Raw genomic sequence first — 13,581 nt, forward strand, 5'->3', positions numbered from 1 at the left:
GTGGCACTGGGTACATATGTAGTTTTTGCCCTTCTGGAATCAGAGTAGTCATTCCCTTTTAATTGACTTCATGGTATGTGCATAAGGTTTAAACGAACTAATATTTGTAGAGTGCTACCTATGTGCTAGATAACATAATTTGGTATCAAATCTTATATAATGCAAGAAACTCCTGAGATGTAGTGTAAAAAAAGAAAAACTAGAACATAATGAAAAAAGAAGGGCTAAATTTTGCAGAATCAGTATTACAGCTGAAAATAACTCGGTTATATGGCTGACAAAAGCATTTGGCACTTTTCAAATATATACATACACTTTAACAATAGATTTTACCCACTTGAATGATTATCGTAAAAATATTTTCAAAACTTTATTTGAATTGTTATTTTTGGATTAAATTATCAAGATTTAGATCTGCTTAGATGCCTTTAAAAATGGATCTTTGGATTTTTGTTTGCCAAACTAAATATCTAAAGTATTTCTGACATTTTGGCCCTCAGTAATTTGCTGAACAGAATCTAAGCGCATGCTTAAGTTAGTTCCTCATAAATGCTCTTGCCAGCAGATCTATTGGCAGGAATGTTTCACCAAAAAAATGCAAAAATAAAAGCAAATTTTTATTTCTTCATTTCATTAGAAATCTGATTGAAAAAGCTGCACTCATTTAAACAAGAAACAGAGCATGAAGTTTATAACTTACTTCATCCAATCCAAACAGTTCTGAGACCAAATCGCAAATAGCAGGTTTTCCAAATGAACAATTCAGACACAACCAATAGCCTGAAATATGCTGGCATGTCTAGTAACTTCAAAGAGAGAAACAACGTAAGAATTGTGATACGGCCTCTCTAGCCAGGCATGTACGTAATCCCTCATCCACATAGTAGTGTGCATCTAACCATAATAGATATATTTCAAACAACATCCTGATGAGACAGCAAAGTATTTACCACATTTTCAACCATGCCAGTAAGTTTCCCCAATTTGCACTGGAAGTCTGCATTGAGACCAGCTCTTCAGGCCCAGAAAACATGCTATAGTCCAGATCAACTTTTCCCCAACTATTTGCTTTCACACAAAAAACAGGAACATCTTTGAAGACTATATTGTTTTCTGCAAAAAGCTGATCATACGCTACTTAAGAGAGTCTTTAATATTTCAGTATTATTCAGACATTTCCAGCCCAGGGGTATGAAATTCAAACTGTGCTGTAATATCAAAACTGTAATATCAAGCTAGTGATATTACATGACGATGTAATATCAGTAGACCTACATGTTCAATTTTGATCCAGCGGGTATTGTTACAAATACTAACAAGAGCCTCCTGATTTCTGTCTTCATTTACACCTACTAGACAATTTTCTTCTGCTATGAAAAGAAAAAAACCCACCGAATTCAAACAGAAACTGAATCACATTTACAAGTGATCAGGCAAAGTTTAGGGACAATTTTTACATTTCTTTTTCCTTGATTCAGTTCTGCAGCCTCTAATCATTAGCTTTAGACAGCTGTGCTATGTGATTAATTTATTTAGGTGTTACACTGGTGCACAAATTTATATACTGAAAAGGACTACAGTATTGCTTTGCTGTAAGTAATAACCGTGTTCCAGTAAGTGATTCAGTGCTGGAGTGTTTAGAAATGCAATCTTATGTAGCTTAATTAAAATGAAGTACCCCTTTCAAGATATTTGCTCTAGGTTAGCCTGAAAAAGTCTACTATGTGCTACTGGAGTTGGAAAAAAATGTTAAGGCAGTTTCTGCAAAGACTTGTTTTGATAAACATGAGTTCAAGAATAAAGCTATTTTGGGATATTGCTATGTCTGCAGCAAGACAACAATTTACTGAATGGAAAGTGTTGCACAGCAAGAGAGAATGGAAAGAAAACTCTTCACTAGCCAAAGCTGAAAGAAAATAAATTCTAACAAATGTTGTTCACTTGTCTGGAGTCTTGATTTTAGTCACCGAATTAGCTCAGTACCTCAGAAACTCAATGATTATAAAATACATCAGCTACCAACTTGACCTGTCATATTTCTGCCCCTTCACTGATTGTTTCCATGCTATTTATTTCCAGGGAAAACTGTGAAAACAACAGGTAACTAGAAGATTGGACAGAACATGATCCAACGCCTGCTGAGTTCAACGGGAGTCTTTTCATTGACTGCTGCGGACACTGGCTCAGGCCCCAGACTGGTAACGCTCAGAGGTACTGACACTCACAGTAGGTCAGGAGTGACACAAGCTGTATCACTCTCATGACTGTGTAGCACATTGAGGGGAAATGAAATTTACAGAAGTCTATATTCCATTAAACCACTATCCACATGACAGTGTACAACTGATTCTCCTCTTTATGCCTGCTGGTTGAATAGGTCACAAATGCTCCCATACCTCTAGCAGATTCTGGCAGATCTGAGCCGAAAAGGGAGAGAAGTGAAACTGCAAGTAATTAGCCCTGCAGATAGCAGAGGAGTGGAGCCTCAAGAGCAGCAAACTGCTGCTCAGCCTTTGGGGTACGATCATTTGCAGTTTCTCTTCTCATCAGTAAAGTATGACACGAGATTCCATATTCGAAGGAGTATCTGAGAAATACTGGTCAGAACATAGGTTCATAGTGGCATTCACCCAGTCTACGTGTCAGTCTGCTGTCATACAGTCTCCAGGACTGGTTTATCCACCTTTTTTTCCACTTGCACAGTCACACAGAAACTTGCAATCAAAAGGAAAAAGACAAGAAAAGATGGTAGCTGAAAAAACACTGGCCCAAAGTATCTTTTTTCACAGTCCACCCTTAAATAGAAGCCCAAATTCAAATGATTTCCCAACTGAAAGCACCTGGAAACTCACTGCCTCTAAAGCACAGCTGTTGCCTGCTACACAAAGGCTGTTCTTCAACTACCAAGCCTGACATGAGTTTCAGGCTTCTCCTTCAGTAAAACAAGCTCTCTTGGCTCCAGCAGAGGTGACAGGAGGGAGCCATGATCCCATGTTTCCTTTGGATCACAGAGCTGCTTCTTCACAGGAGAGAGAGAACAGCCTTTTGACTTTGCAATGTATTAGAGTCACATTTCAGCTTATCAATTCCATGAGCCATGGCTGCGTCCTCTAAATTCATGATAGGCGTGATCCTATCTGTGGGACAGGATCATTTTGAATTGATTTTTAAATTAGTTTCAGTTCCTGCATATAATGTTTCATACCTCATACAGATTTGTGAGTATTAAAGAAAACTAGACTGTGCTGCTTCTTCTGGCATAATGTAGTATTTTCATCATCTGACCCAACCAGGTTCAGCTTAGTCCTGCACTGTGCTGAGCATCTGCTTTAGTACAGCAGAGTAATGGTTTCAAGAAGTGTCTCCTGGCATGGAGGAGACAGGTTCGCAGATGCTGTCATAAGTCATTGCTCTCTGTAAGTGGAGAGGAACTCTTTCCCTCAAAATAATTCAGAGGAGAAGTTGAAGGATATGCCTTCATGGAAAGGCATGGAAATGGAGGATTGGTTTTGTTATGACAGTATCAGAAGCAGGTTAATCCTTCTCCAGCAGACAGGATTTTATTGTGCACTGAGCTTATATTATGCTATTATTTCAGGGACACAGCTCATTCTTCAAAATTTATGTGCTGGAGGTTGTGTAACTTTACCAGCACAGGCATAAATAGGAGCACTCGTGAGTGTTAAGTCCAGCAGGTACTTACACACTTTCCTATACCGGCACTAGAATGCTTGGCCGTAATGACATGTTCTGCAACTAGGGTGGAGTAACCCGCACCAAACTGCTTCATGTATCATCCCCTTTTCCATTGTTTTATCTAGTGTCCATCACCACAGTACGTGATCAACCTTGCATTTGTGTCTCACATCACATGAGTTCCAATTGCTCCACTGTTCAGAAAAACTGGAACTTATATTACATATGTCCTTCAGTTTTCTCCAAGTGTTTTTTTCTTCATATCTTATGGGAGATAAGCATCTTTATATTTTTTAAATTCAGATTTCATTACATTTATGCCAAGTTAATACCTTACTCCCAAAATAAAGCATCATCACTGTAAGGTAGCTTTTATTCAACCTTCAAGAAGGTCAGACATTACTAAACATAACGTTAAATACTCTGTGCCTTGACACAGGACCACCACAGTAAGAGTGTACATGATTGGTCAGGGAACAGGCAAAGTGAGATGATGAAAAATACAGATTAAAAGTACAGATTAAGGATACAGGGCAAAATTAGTAAGATAGTAAACTGGCAATTTGATAAATATTAAGTAATTACCATTGAAGTCTTACGGAGACTGAGCCGGTCTGATCGAGCTCTGAAATATGCTTCATCAAAGGATGTATGACTCCCCTTCAGCTTCTCTGACAGGTTCCGATATAACCGCTTTGCAGCATTTGGAGAAGACGGCCCACTGTTCTTTTTAGTCTGGAGGAGACTTAAGTTATGCATTTGCTGTGTCATTTTCACCTAGTGTTTCTAGAAGAAAAACAACATGTCAGAGTAACAAAAGTCTGTTAAACAGCCAAGTGTGTCATTGAAACATGCATTGCACGACTGTTATGGCAAAACTCACTTTCACAAACAGGTTTTGTTCTGAATATTAAGAACACTTAAAAGCACATTCTGAAGCCTCCTCAATGGCAAATTGCTATTTATGGGATTAATCCATTGGTATCTATGGTCAGCGAAGATTAAGGATGGAAAAAATATGAGGGACCCCTTTAGAAATAATTGCCAATTGGTGTAAGGAGAAGGGGTTAGTGAGAGGGTTTAGTGAGAGAAACTTCTGACGGAGCAAGCTCTGGTAACATGGGTTTCAAAAAAAATCTTTGCAAATATTTCTATAAACTTTGGATAGCATGTATATAATTTGAATCTGAATTTTGCCAGACGCTGGTTTCTTAAAACAAAACTGAAGACACTCAGAGATGAGATACCTAACAGGGACTACAGAACATTGCATGACTGAATTCTTTGAAATGGTCAAGGGAGTTCAATTTGATACAAGCTCAAGCAGAGATAAGGCAGATGCTTTATTTCACACATTAGTATCTGCTAGCGAATTGCATGACCCCAAATCATGCAAATACATTTTCAGTCTCCTGGGTGGATTTACTTCCTCCAGAGACTCCAAAGCAGTATTTTTCACTCAGAAAGTATGGCTTGATTCAAAATATTTTTCCATCCATGAAAGCATCACAAACTACTGTGGAAATAATGCGTGAGCTTACATTTAAGTGAATATTCATTAAATGCTGACATGTTATCCTCCAACTGAAAGCCCTCTGTAGCAGAAGCTGAGATTTTTCTCAGAATTTTGAGTAGCATTTGGCAGGGGTTTGGGGGGTGGGGGCACTTGCTCTGCAACTAAGACTCCTAAAGCACGATGTTACAAACAAATAAAAAATGAAACACACAAAAAAGTCATTCAGGCTCTGTTGTAGGTAGAAGTGTTTGCAACATGAAGCTTAAGGGCACTTTTATTTTAAATTACTTATGGCCAACTAGTGCCTAGGTTACTGCAAACAAAAGCTTTACATTGCATGTTTTACAGTTAAAATAATCTGTGAATCTAAATGTTGCTGTTTACAGTTTTATACTGAGTGGTTTCTTCCTTCAGTTAGTGAAGAGGCACTGGTTTTATCTGTATATTATATAACTTTATCCTGCTCTGTGTTTACCATGTCCATTTAGACTATAAACTCTTCCAATGAGGAACTGCCTCCCGTCTTTAAGATTGCCTAGCCCACTAGGTTTCCATACTATCTCAGCATTAAGTAAATCATAATGCTCTCTATGCTCTATGGTTACAGCCATTTTTCAATACAGCCGTATTGAATTAACGTTTAGTTTTCTGGAAACACTTTTATGTGGAAATACTTTTACCTTTCTGAAGGGCAATCGAGAATCAGATTTGACCCAACTACAAACACAGGACGCTATCTTCACGGATCTCTGTAAGGGCAAAGAGGAGGAAAATGCACATTCTCTACATCATTCCCTGCCAAGAATGTGTATGCATTTAGAAGGGAACATCTATCTAGAAGATCTCACAGTTGCAATAGTTAACCTAGCTGCCTTTTAGGCTACCTCTTCCTGGAAATAATTTTTAGATTCTTTGTACTATGATACAAGTCCTGTAACTTTCTCGTTTTAGGGTCTCAGCCTGCATCTGAGCAAATCACATTGCAGGACTGGACTCTTGACAATTATTTACAATCATAAAAGCCCTCTTCACTAAACACTTGCCCTGATACTGAGACTGTTCTTCAACATTAATTGGTCCCTAAGATTAAAGACAATACCCAAGTCTCATAAGCCCTCTACATCTTCCTTTCTCATTCGTAAATGGTGGTGAAGCAGACATCCTGAGCACACAAGGATCTGATTACAAATAATCTCACACATTCCCTAAACTCATGAGGTATTGAAGAGAGGCCGAGTCTCTGAATGAAGCAGCAGAGTCAAGATAATTGCCATGTGTGACGAGAAGACTTTGTTAAATTAGCATGACAGTGTGTACAAACACAAGACTAGAATCCTGTGTGAGCTGCTTCCTCAAAGTAATGAGTAAGAGCGGTATGATAAGAAATAAGCTCTCTGGGACTTGGGGAGCTGCAGTACTATGGATGATTTTGGATTGCCTTTCTCTGAGCATATGGACAAAAGCTGAAGTGAGGCTCACACAAACAACTCAATTAATCCTGTTTTTTAATTATTACATGCATTTCAGCAGTGCCTACAAGCACTATCTGAAATCACTCTCTCTTCAAATGAAGCATTTGATTCTGTGCCCCAAAGAGCAAGCCTGCACAGTCTAGAGAGAAAGGCTTACAGGGGAACCCAAGGAACACAGGGAAAAATGTTTCAAGAGTCAACAGATACTGGCAGAGGCAGGAAAAGAACTGAAGCTTCACAGATGAGAAGGTGGTACTTAGTGTTAAACTGGAGCAAATACTAAAGCTATGATCCCCAATATTACCTCTCAAAGGTGCCAGGAACACTGGAATTATTTGGAACCATGTGAAAGAATCAATATAGGTTAGGCAATGCTGTGTGGAAGTTGCTGTTCAGTGTTGAGTTTCAATACTGAACACACTATGAAGACAGCCTTTTGTTTTACTGGTGCATCCATGAGAGCAGTAGGGGATATACACATGAAATAAAATGTATTTTTTAAGATGGTCATAAGATTGCCTTCTCATCTGTCTCCATTTAGAGTGGCTTCAATTGTAAAAATTATTTTCAGATTTTTATTAAGAATAAGTTTAAGAAGTAGTGGATTAGCCCAAGGGATCTTTATCTTCCACTATATCATGCTGTTAGTTCTTTAATGGAACTCACCATTTCACCAAAAAACCTCAGTTACCTAGAGTAATGCTTCCACAGTGTTTACTATACAGAGCTGCAAATTATCACACAGAAGTTTCTCCTCCTACCTCAATTTTCACCTGGGTCAAACTACTAACATCAACGAAAAATCTCTTCCTTACATCTAAAAAGCCTGGGTCAAGAATCAGTCTCAAGTTGTGGACAAAAAGCAGGCCCGTTCAGTACCTCCGTGGGGCGCAATGCTATCTCCTGGAAAGGTACCAAGCTTCCTTAAGCTTGCATGCCAATATGGAGACTTACCGAGAAGCTGTGCAGACATTTAGTAAGGTCACATTAAATAAGTTAGGCATACCTACTTAGTAGGACTGCTCATACTTATGAAAATTGTTGTGATACTATTAAAACCAATCAAGAATATCTGTTATTAAAGCTAACATGGCTTAGGCCCTTATCAGTCCTCCCTAGGCTGTCACTTTTTGCTATACCAAACTACCTGCTTATTGACTATAAGTGACTAAGCTCTCTCTAGAGAGGACAGATGAAGAGGAGCAGATCTTGGATAGAGATTACTAGGGCTGATGTCAAGAGGCATTTACTCATATCTAAAGTCATGCTTATACAAAGCTATAGTGCCCAAACGACCAAAGTTCACTGAATTAGTATTGTGGCAATACTCTTAGGGATTAAAATAATAATTAAAAAAGGAATTTTGCCAGCCTGACACCTACAAAAAAAAGAATCTCTTCTCCATCCTTCACTATTGCAGGAAGCATATTCATATCCTTCTCCTCAAACACAGTTGACCAAAAGTCTTCCATGGAGTCTGTGGAAATGTCTGGAAAGTCAATTTTGAACTATTGTGGAGTGGGTAGAGAAGTGGTTTTCAAGAATAATTAATTTTACTTATTTATTTTTACTGAGAATACCTTTAAGCAACATTTTCTTTCATAAGGGGAATTTAACCTGAGCAAGTAAACAAGAAGCACCTCTCAGTCTTTGAACAGTCTTCCCAGAAATCTGAGCGTTTGGTAGAGGCATTAGTTCTAGTTACACATCTCCCAGCATACATTCAAATTTCAGACAGTTTGCAGGTTGATTCTCTCTATTTCAGTTATGTACATTGTAAACAGAAGAAAGGCCCTCATTACTTCAGGAGCTTGATGTAGCTTCAGAACCAAAGCAAATTCAGGTATCATTTGGCTGCTGGCCTATGTCTCCAAATCAGAAAAGCCAAGCAGCAACTTGATAACAAATCTGTTCAGGCCCATTCCCCACAGCATAGGTTACTGTTCCCATTCACTGTATCCAACCCTTAGTTTGACTCCCTAGGGGATCCTGGAGTCTTTACCATTCTCATCAGGTCAAGGAAAAAGGACTTAGATATCCAAAGGAGAAGAAGCAGTGTGTTACTAACCATCTAAACAATTTCCAAGGACTGTAACAACAGATCGTCCATATTATCCATGGAAGCTTTCTGAGTATATAGCCAAAGCAAATCTCTAAGACCAATACGAATGTGAAAAGAGCACAGAATCTTATATAATCACATGAAAGCTACTCTCCAGTCAAGAGCAGGCAAGTCTATAGTACTTATGTAGCTTTTGTATAAAAATTGCAACTATTCAGTGATAAAACAGATGGCATCTTTGCTATCCACACAGAATCAGTGCATTACAAATGAGTTGAAAAACATCAGGTACATTTTATCCTATATGCTAACCATCAGAATCATGGAATAGTGCATGGAGTAAACACAGAACAGCAAAGCAATAGCTGGAATGATAGAATGAAAATGAACTGTATTTTCCATCATTGCACTGAAACAAGATGCAAAGCACTGCTGAAGATTATTGTACTACAGATATTTTCTAGTCACATACAAGCTATGAAATGAAAAAAGGAAAGGTAAATGTAAGCTACGTATTCTGGAAAACTTTCTGGAAATGTGATCTCTCTTATCAAGCTGTAGAAATGACTCCCAAGAGGAGCAATGGAAATGAGACCAGGTAAAATCATGAGTGAAATGTATAGTAAGGAAAACAAAGACAGGACAACTCACATAATACATAATTCTGTGATCCAAAACTTATTGCTTTTTATTGGATGCTGGCATTTCCTTATTTTTACAGATCCAAACCATTTATATGAACAGGTTTAGACTCCTTTAAGTCCCCTTCCTCCCCCCACCCCCATCCCATGTTCTCACTTCAACAGTCAGGTGAAACAGAAAAATATGCATTGTCTTGAGTGAAATAGCAAATCCTGCAGCTACCATAGGCAAGCCTGAAATACGCTAACCTCAGGACATGCCATTGCTGCTATTTAAATTGATACAATGTATTAAAGACTAACAGTTTAGGTACAGGTGATGTGCACAATCAACCCTACTGAGATTTTCACCTTGGAAACCTCTGTATGTATCTGGCATAGGTCAACATGAAATCAGTAAGAAGATCTCAATATGGTTCAGAGTAGTTCTGCATGGTACAACTAACTAGCGTTCTCATAGCAGGTCAAGTACTGCAATAACAAATATTTTACAAGGTTTGTCAATAAAGGGCAGAACTGCATAGAGTAACAACAGGGGCTTCCCTTGTAACATTAACAGTTAACAGTAGCTTGCTTTTCTAAGAATTAAAAAAGAAGGGCTTCTGGCAGTGGCTCCAATAACAAGAAACCTGAATCTCTGGGGAAACAGTCACTGCACTACACTGGAAATAACCACCTAAACATAGTCTCATTCTTGTCATTATCACCCTGCTATACTATGTACCAAACCAGTGATAGAAGACTTCTAACACACGTTTCATGCTGCACTCAGTGTAGCTTATCTTTGTGATCAGATTTCTTTTTGCACTTCTAAGCACTAAAGTAACCTTTTTATTCCCCAACAGCAGTGTGCTTTAAAAGTCAATTTCAAATACAAATACAAATAAGTTACCCCTTTAAAAGCATTTTTTGGATTGGTAAATATTGATCTATTATTCATGCACAGCTTTTAAATCATATTGCAGAGAGAGGAAAATTCTAAATTATAGATCAGTATCTGTTTTGTGTAGCACATACATGCTATACTGTACAGACAGGTATACCAAAAGGACACAGCATAGCTGTGTTAACTTCAGATTTTAGAAAATGCACATAACAGCCACAAAAACACTCACACTATACATGGACTTAAATATGCACATTAAAACAATTTTATACCTGAACTAATAATTAAACAATATATGTTTTAAAAATTAAAGTTGACTTACCAGCTCAGGCTATCCGAGGCAAAATGTGAACAAGTTGGTGGCAATTGTCCACTGTCTTCATTCAATGAATCACATTGGCTTTGCTGTCTCTTCGGGCTCAGCCTCTGGGCAGAATGAGTAAACCTCTTCCTTATACTGCATGAATGATTAGAAATGAAAAAGCTTATTACTAGCAATTACTGAAGTCCGAGATTACTGATTAGATCTGAGAGCAAACTAATTTTTGAAGCAAATAATGCCATATCACAGGGAAAAAATTTGATGCCTTAATTCTACTAGTTATCACTACAGCGGTAAGAATGTCTAGTATCGAAACCTCTTGCCTCTGTAGTCAAAGATACCATGACTTCTGCATGCTTTTAGCTTGTTTTATCCCTTAAAACTGATCAGCAGCTCAGCGTGCAAGTAGAACAAATAATTGCTGCCGGAGTAAACAAAATTGCAATTGCAATTAATTTGTCATGAAGTATGAGCAAAAAGACATTAATGCAGTCATCTTAAAGCAGTTAGTTTTATGTTAAACCAATAAAAGGAAAAAAAAATCACAATCCTGCACTCTGCCCAGTAATGCATGTTGCATGTGATGTATTGTTTCTTCTTTCTTCAAGCAAGCTATACTACAGCTGTCTGCAATCATAGCAACAAAAGCAGCAACCATATCCATAGCTATGGGACATTTGCATGATCATTTGAAAGCTCCCAGCCTGAACAGGTTACCTCTAAAAAGGTTATTAAATAAGTAAGAAAAATATACTTTACTGATGTCTACATTTCAGCTAAAATGGATCCTATAGCATTAATACCTTTCAAAATATTAGAATAGTGATGTTTCAAAATAAAAATTGCTTACAATAGGCAGAAAATGAAAACTCTGGATCCCAAAGAAACCTATAAAGATGTTACAGAGTCAGAATACGGAATAACCATGCACAGCCTTAGAATTCTAAAAAGAGTATAGGTGATGAACAAAGATAAGCAACAATTTAGAGGAGCGCTAGCCTTCCTAGACAGTCTACTGAGTTAAATTCACGTAACTGGAATACTCCTGCTTAATGCGTGGTAACAGAAAAAAAAAAACGGAGACATATTCTTTCCTGGGTCTGCTAAAGCCAACGATTTTTAATACCTACAGTAAATGTATTTTTTGTTGTTTTTAAATGAGATACCAAAGCTAGTGTTATGATCTGCAAAAATTTCACTGGCTGTATTCAGATATGATACTTGATTATGGAAAATATTGGAAACCTCCCAAAAGCTGGTGACCAGTCTGATTCTCCCACCCTTCAAAACTTAAGATAAGGGTACTCAACTTCATACCAAATAGCATCCTTTTGCCAGAGTTTGGCTGCTGAAACCAAAATCTGGTCCTGGGCCTGACATTTGTATGTGTCATAGGACTTGAATTTATTCTATACAATTTTTATCAATCTGGATATGGACCAAACCATTTTTAAGAGATAACAGGTGCGTGTGTGTGTATAGAGAGGGAGAGGGAGACTAGACTTACTAAGTGCTATGACAATACACTATGCCAAATATTTCTTCTCCTACATTGTCACAATTACAGGTTAAATCTGTATAAGATTCCCTCCTTTGTCCTGCTGCTTCTGAGGATCGTTAGTCAGCAGGCTGCAGGACAGCTGACTGAAGGCCCTGCTCCTTGGCAACAGGAGGAAGATTGGAAATCTTTTCAAAACAGCTGAATATCTCTTTAATACTGGATAGTATCTGGAAAAATAACATATTGAAAACCTGAAATGTCTAAGCACTAAGTAAAATAGGTTAAAATTAAATGCAAACTTTAAAATTCCATTTTCAGTGCTGTCCCAAATAGGGATGCTTTCTTCCAAGTTTTTTGGTATCTACAGACTCCTTGGGGAATTCACTTGTGAGGGAGTTCCTTCTTTCTAGCTGCTTCCAGGAGAAAATGCTAAAGTGAATTTATTATAACTAGTTTATTCTTAAACATTTTCTAGCAATTTCTCATGGTGGATCAATGTTCCTCTTCTCTCTCCTCTGCTTTCTCCCCTCAGCTTAGTGAAAAGCAGTTATTTAGTTTTTAGTTGCCATTTCCATTTCTAGGATGCTTAGCACTTCTCCATTGCTACCCAAATATCATTGGGTAGAAGAGTAAAACGCAAGATGATTTGTCGCCCAAGCCAGTTCTTTGACAGATAATGAGTGAATATATTGCTAATTCCTCCTGTCATGTGGATTTAAGTTTAACAATAAACTGCTCAAAATCAGAAAACATAAAGTAACACTAAGATAAGAGAGATAATCATAAATTTACCAAAATATAAAAAACATAAAATTAGTATAAATCATGACTGAATGTGTGTAAATAAGTGCAAGATACACCTATATCTAGTTCTGGAAATGGAGAAAATGAAAGCTCTACAGAAAACAAAAATATAGATTTATGATAAAACACATGTAAGCAGACCTGTTAGTCTCATCTTGGACAGGAACCTGTATGTTCTTAGGCCTTGATGATTCCATTAGATGACTCATAGATATCAGCTGTTTATTCTTTCATTTGCCAATATAGTTCATACTCAATAGTTGAGCCACAGATTTCTTTTGCTCTATATTTTACTACCTAATTAGTTAAACAACCTACTGCAACAGAGAGACTTTCATTCCATGTTTGATCACGCTACACGTTTACCTACAGGCAACATACATCATGAGCTGATTCCAGAAGCTACTACTATTATTGCTAAAGCTGCATATTTGTATGAAGATGTGAGTTTAGCAATACATTTCATTTAAAGAGGCCACCCAAATTAGCTGCTCAACTGACACATTTAACAAAATATTTATCCTGTAGTAATCTCAGTTTTATACACAATATTTTCAGCAGCCAAGCAGCACATTTTGTTGGCCACCAATTCAATTTATCAAACCCTGTTTGTTTCTTCTAGCCACAGGTAACATTTCTGCAGTAAGCGAAGGAATTGTCATGCTGAGGATGACACGTTCA

General features: G+C 37.6%; 1 protein-coding gene across 1 annotated transcript in view; it reads right to left on the bottom strand.

Moving 5' to 3' along the window:
- The window catches only part of ANKFN1 (ankyrin repeat and fibronectin type III domain containing 1), a 79,606-nt gene extending 68,902 nt beyond the window's left edge, over nucleotides 1-10,704 (bottom strand). The window contains exons 1-2 of the mRNA XM_068913914.1: nucleotides 10,596-10,704; nucleotides 4,282-4,482 (exon numbers count right to left, since the gene is read on the bottom strand). Of these exons, the coding sequence (XP_068770015.1) occupies nucleotides 4,282-4,467 (186 nt within the window). The 5' untranslated portion in view covers nucleotides 4,468-4,482; nucleotides 10,596-10,704. The remainder of the gene's footprint in view (nucleotides 1-4,281; nucleotides 4,483-10,595) is intronic.
- Nucleotides 10,705-13,581: the final 2,877 nt, after the last annotated feature.

Source organism: Struthio camelus, chromosome 19 (genome assembly GCF_040807025.1).
Source record: "Struthio camelus isolate bStrCam1 chromosome 19, bStrCam1.hap1, whole genome shotgun sequence".
Classification (NCBI taxonomy): Eukaryota; Metazoa; Chordata; class Aves; order Struthioniformes; family Struthionidae; genus Struthio; species Struthio camelus.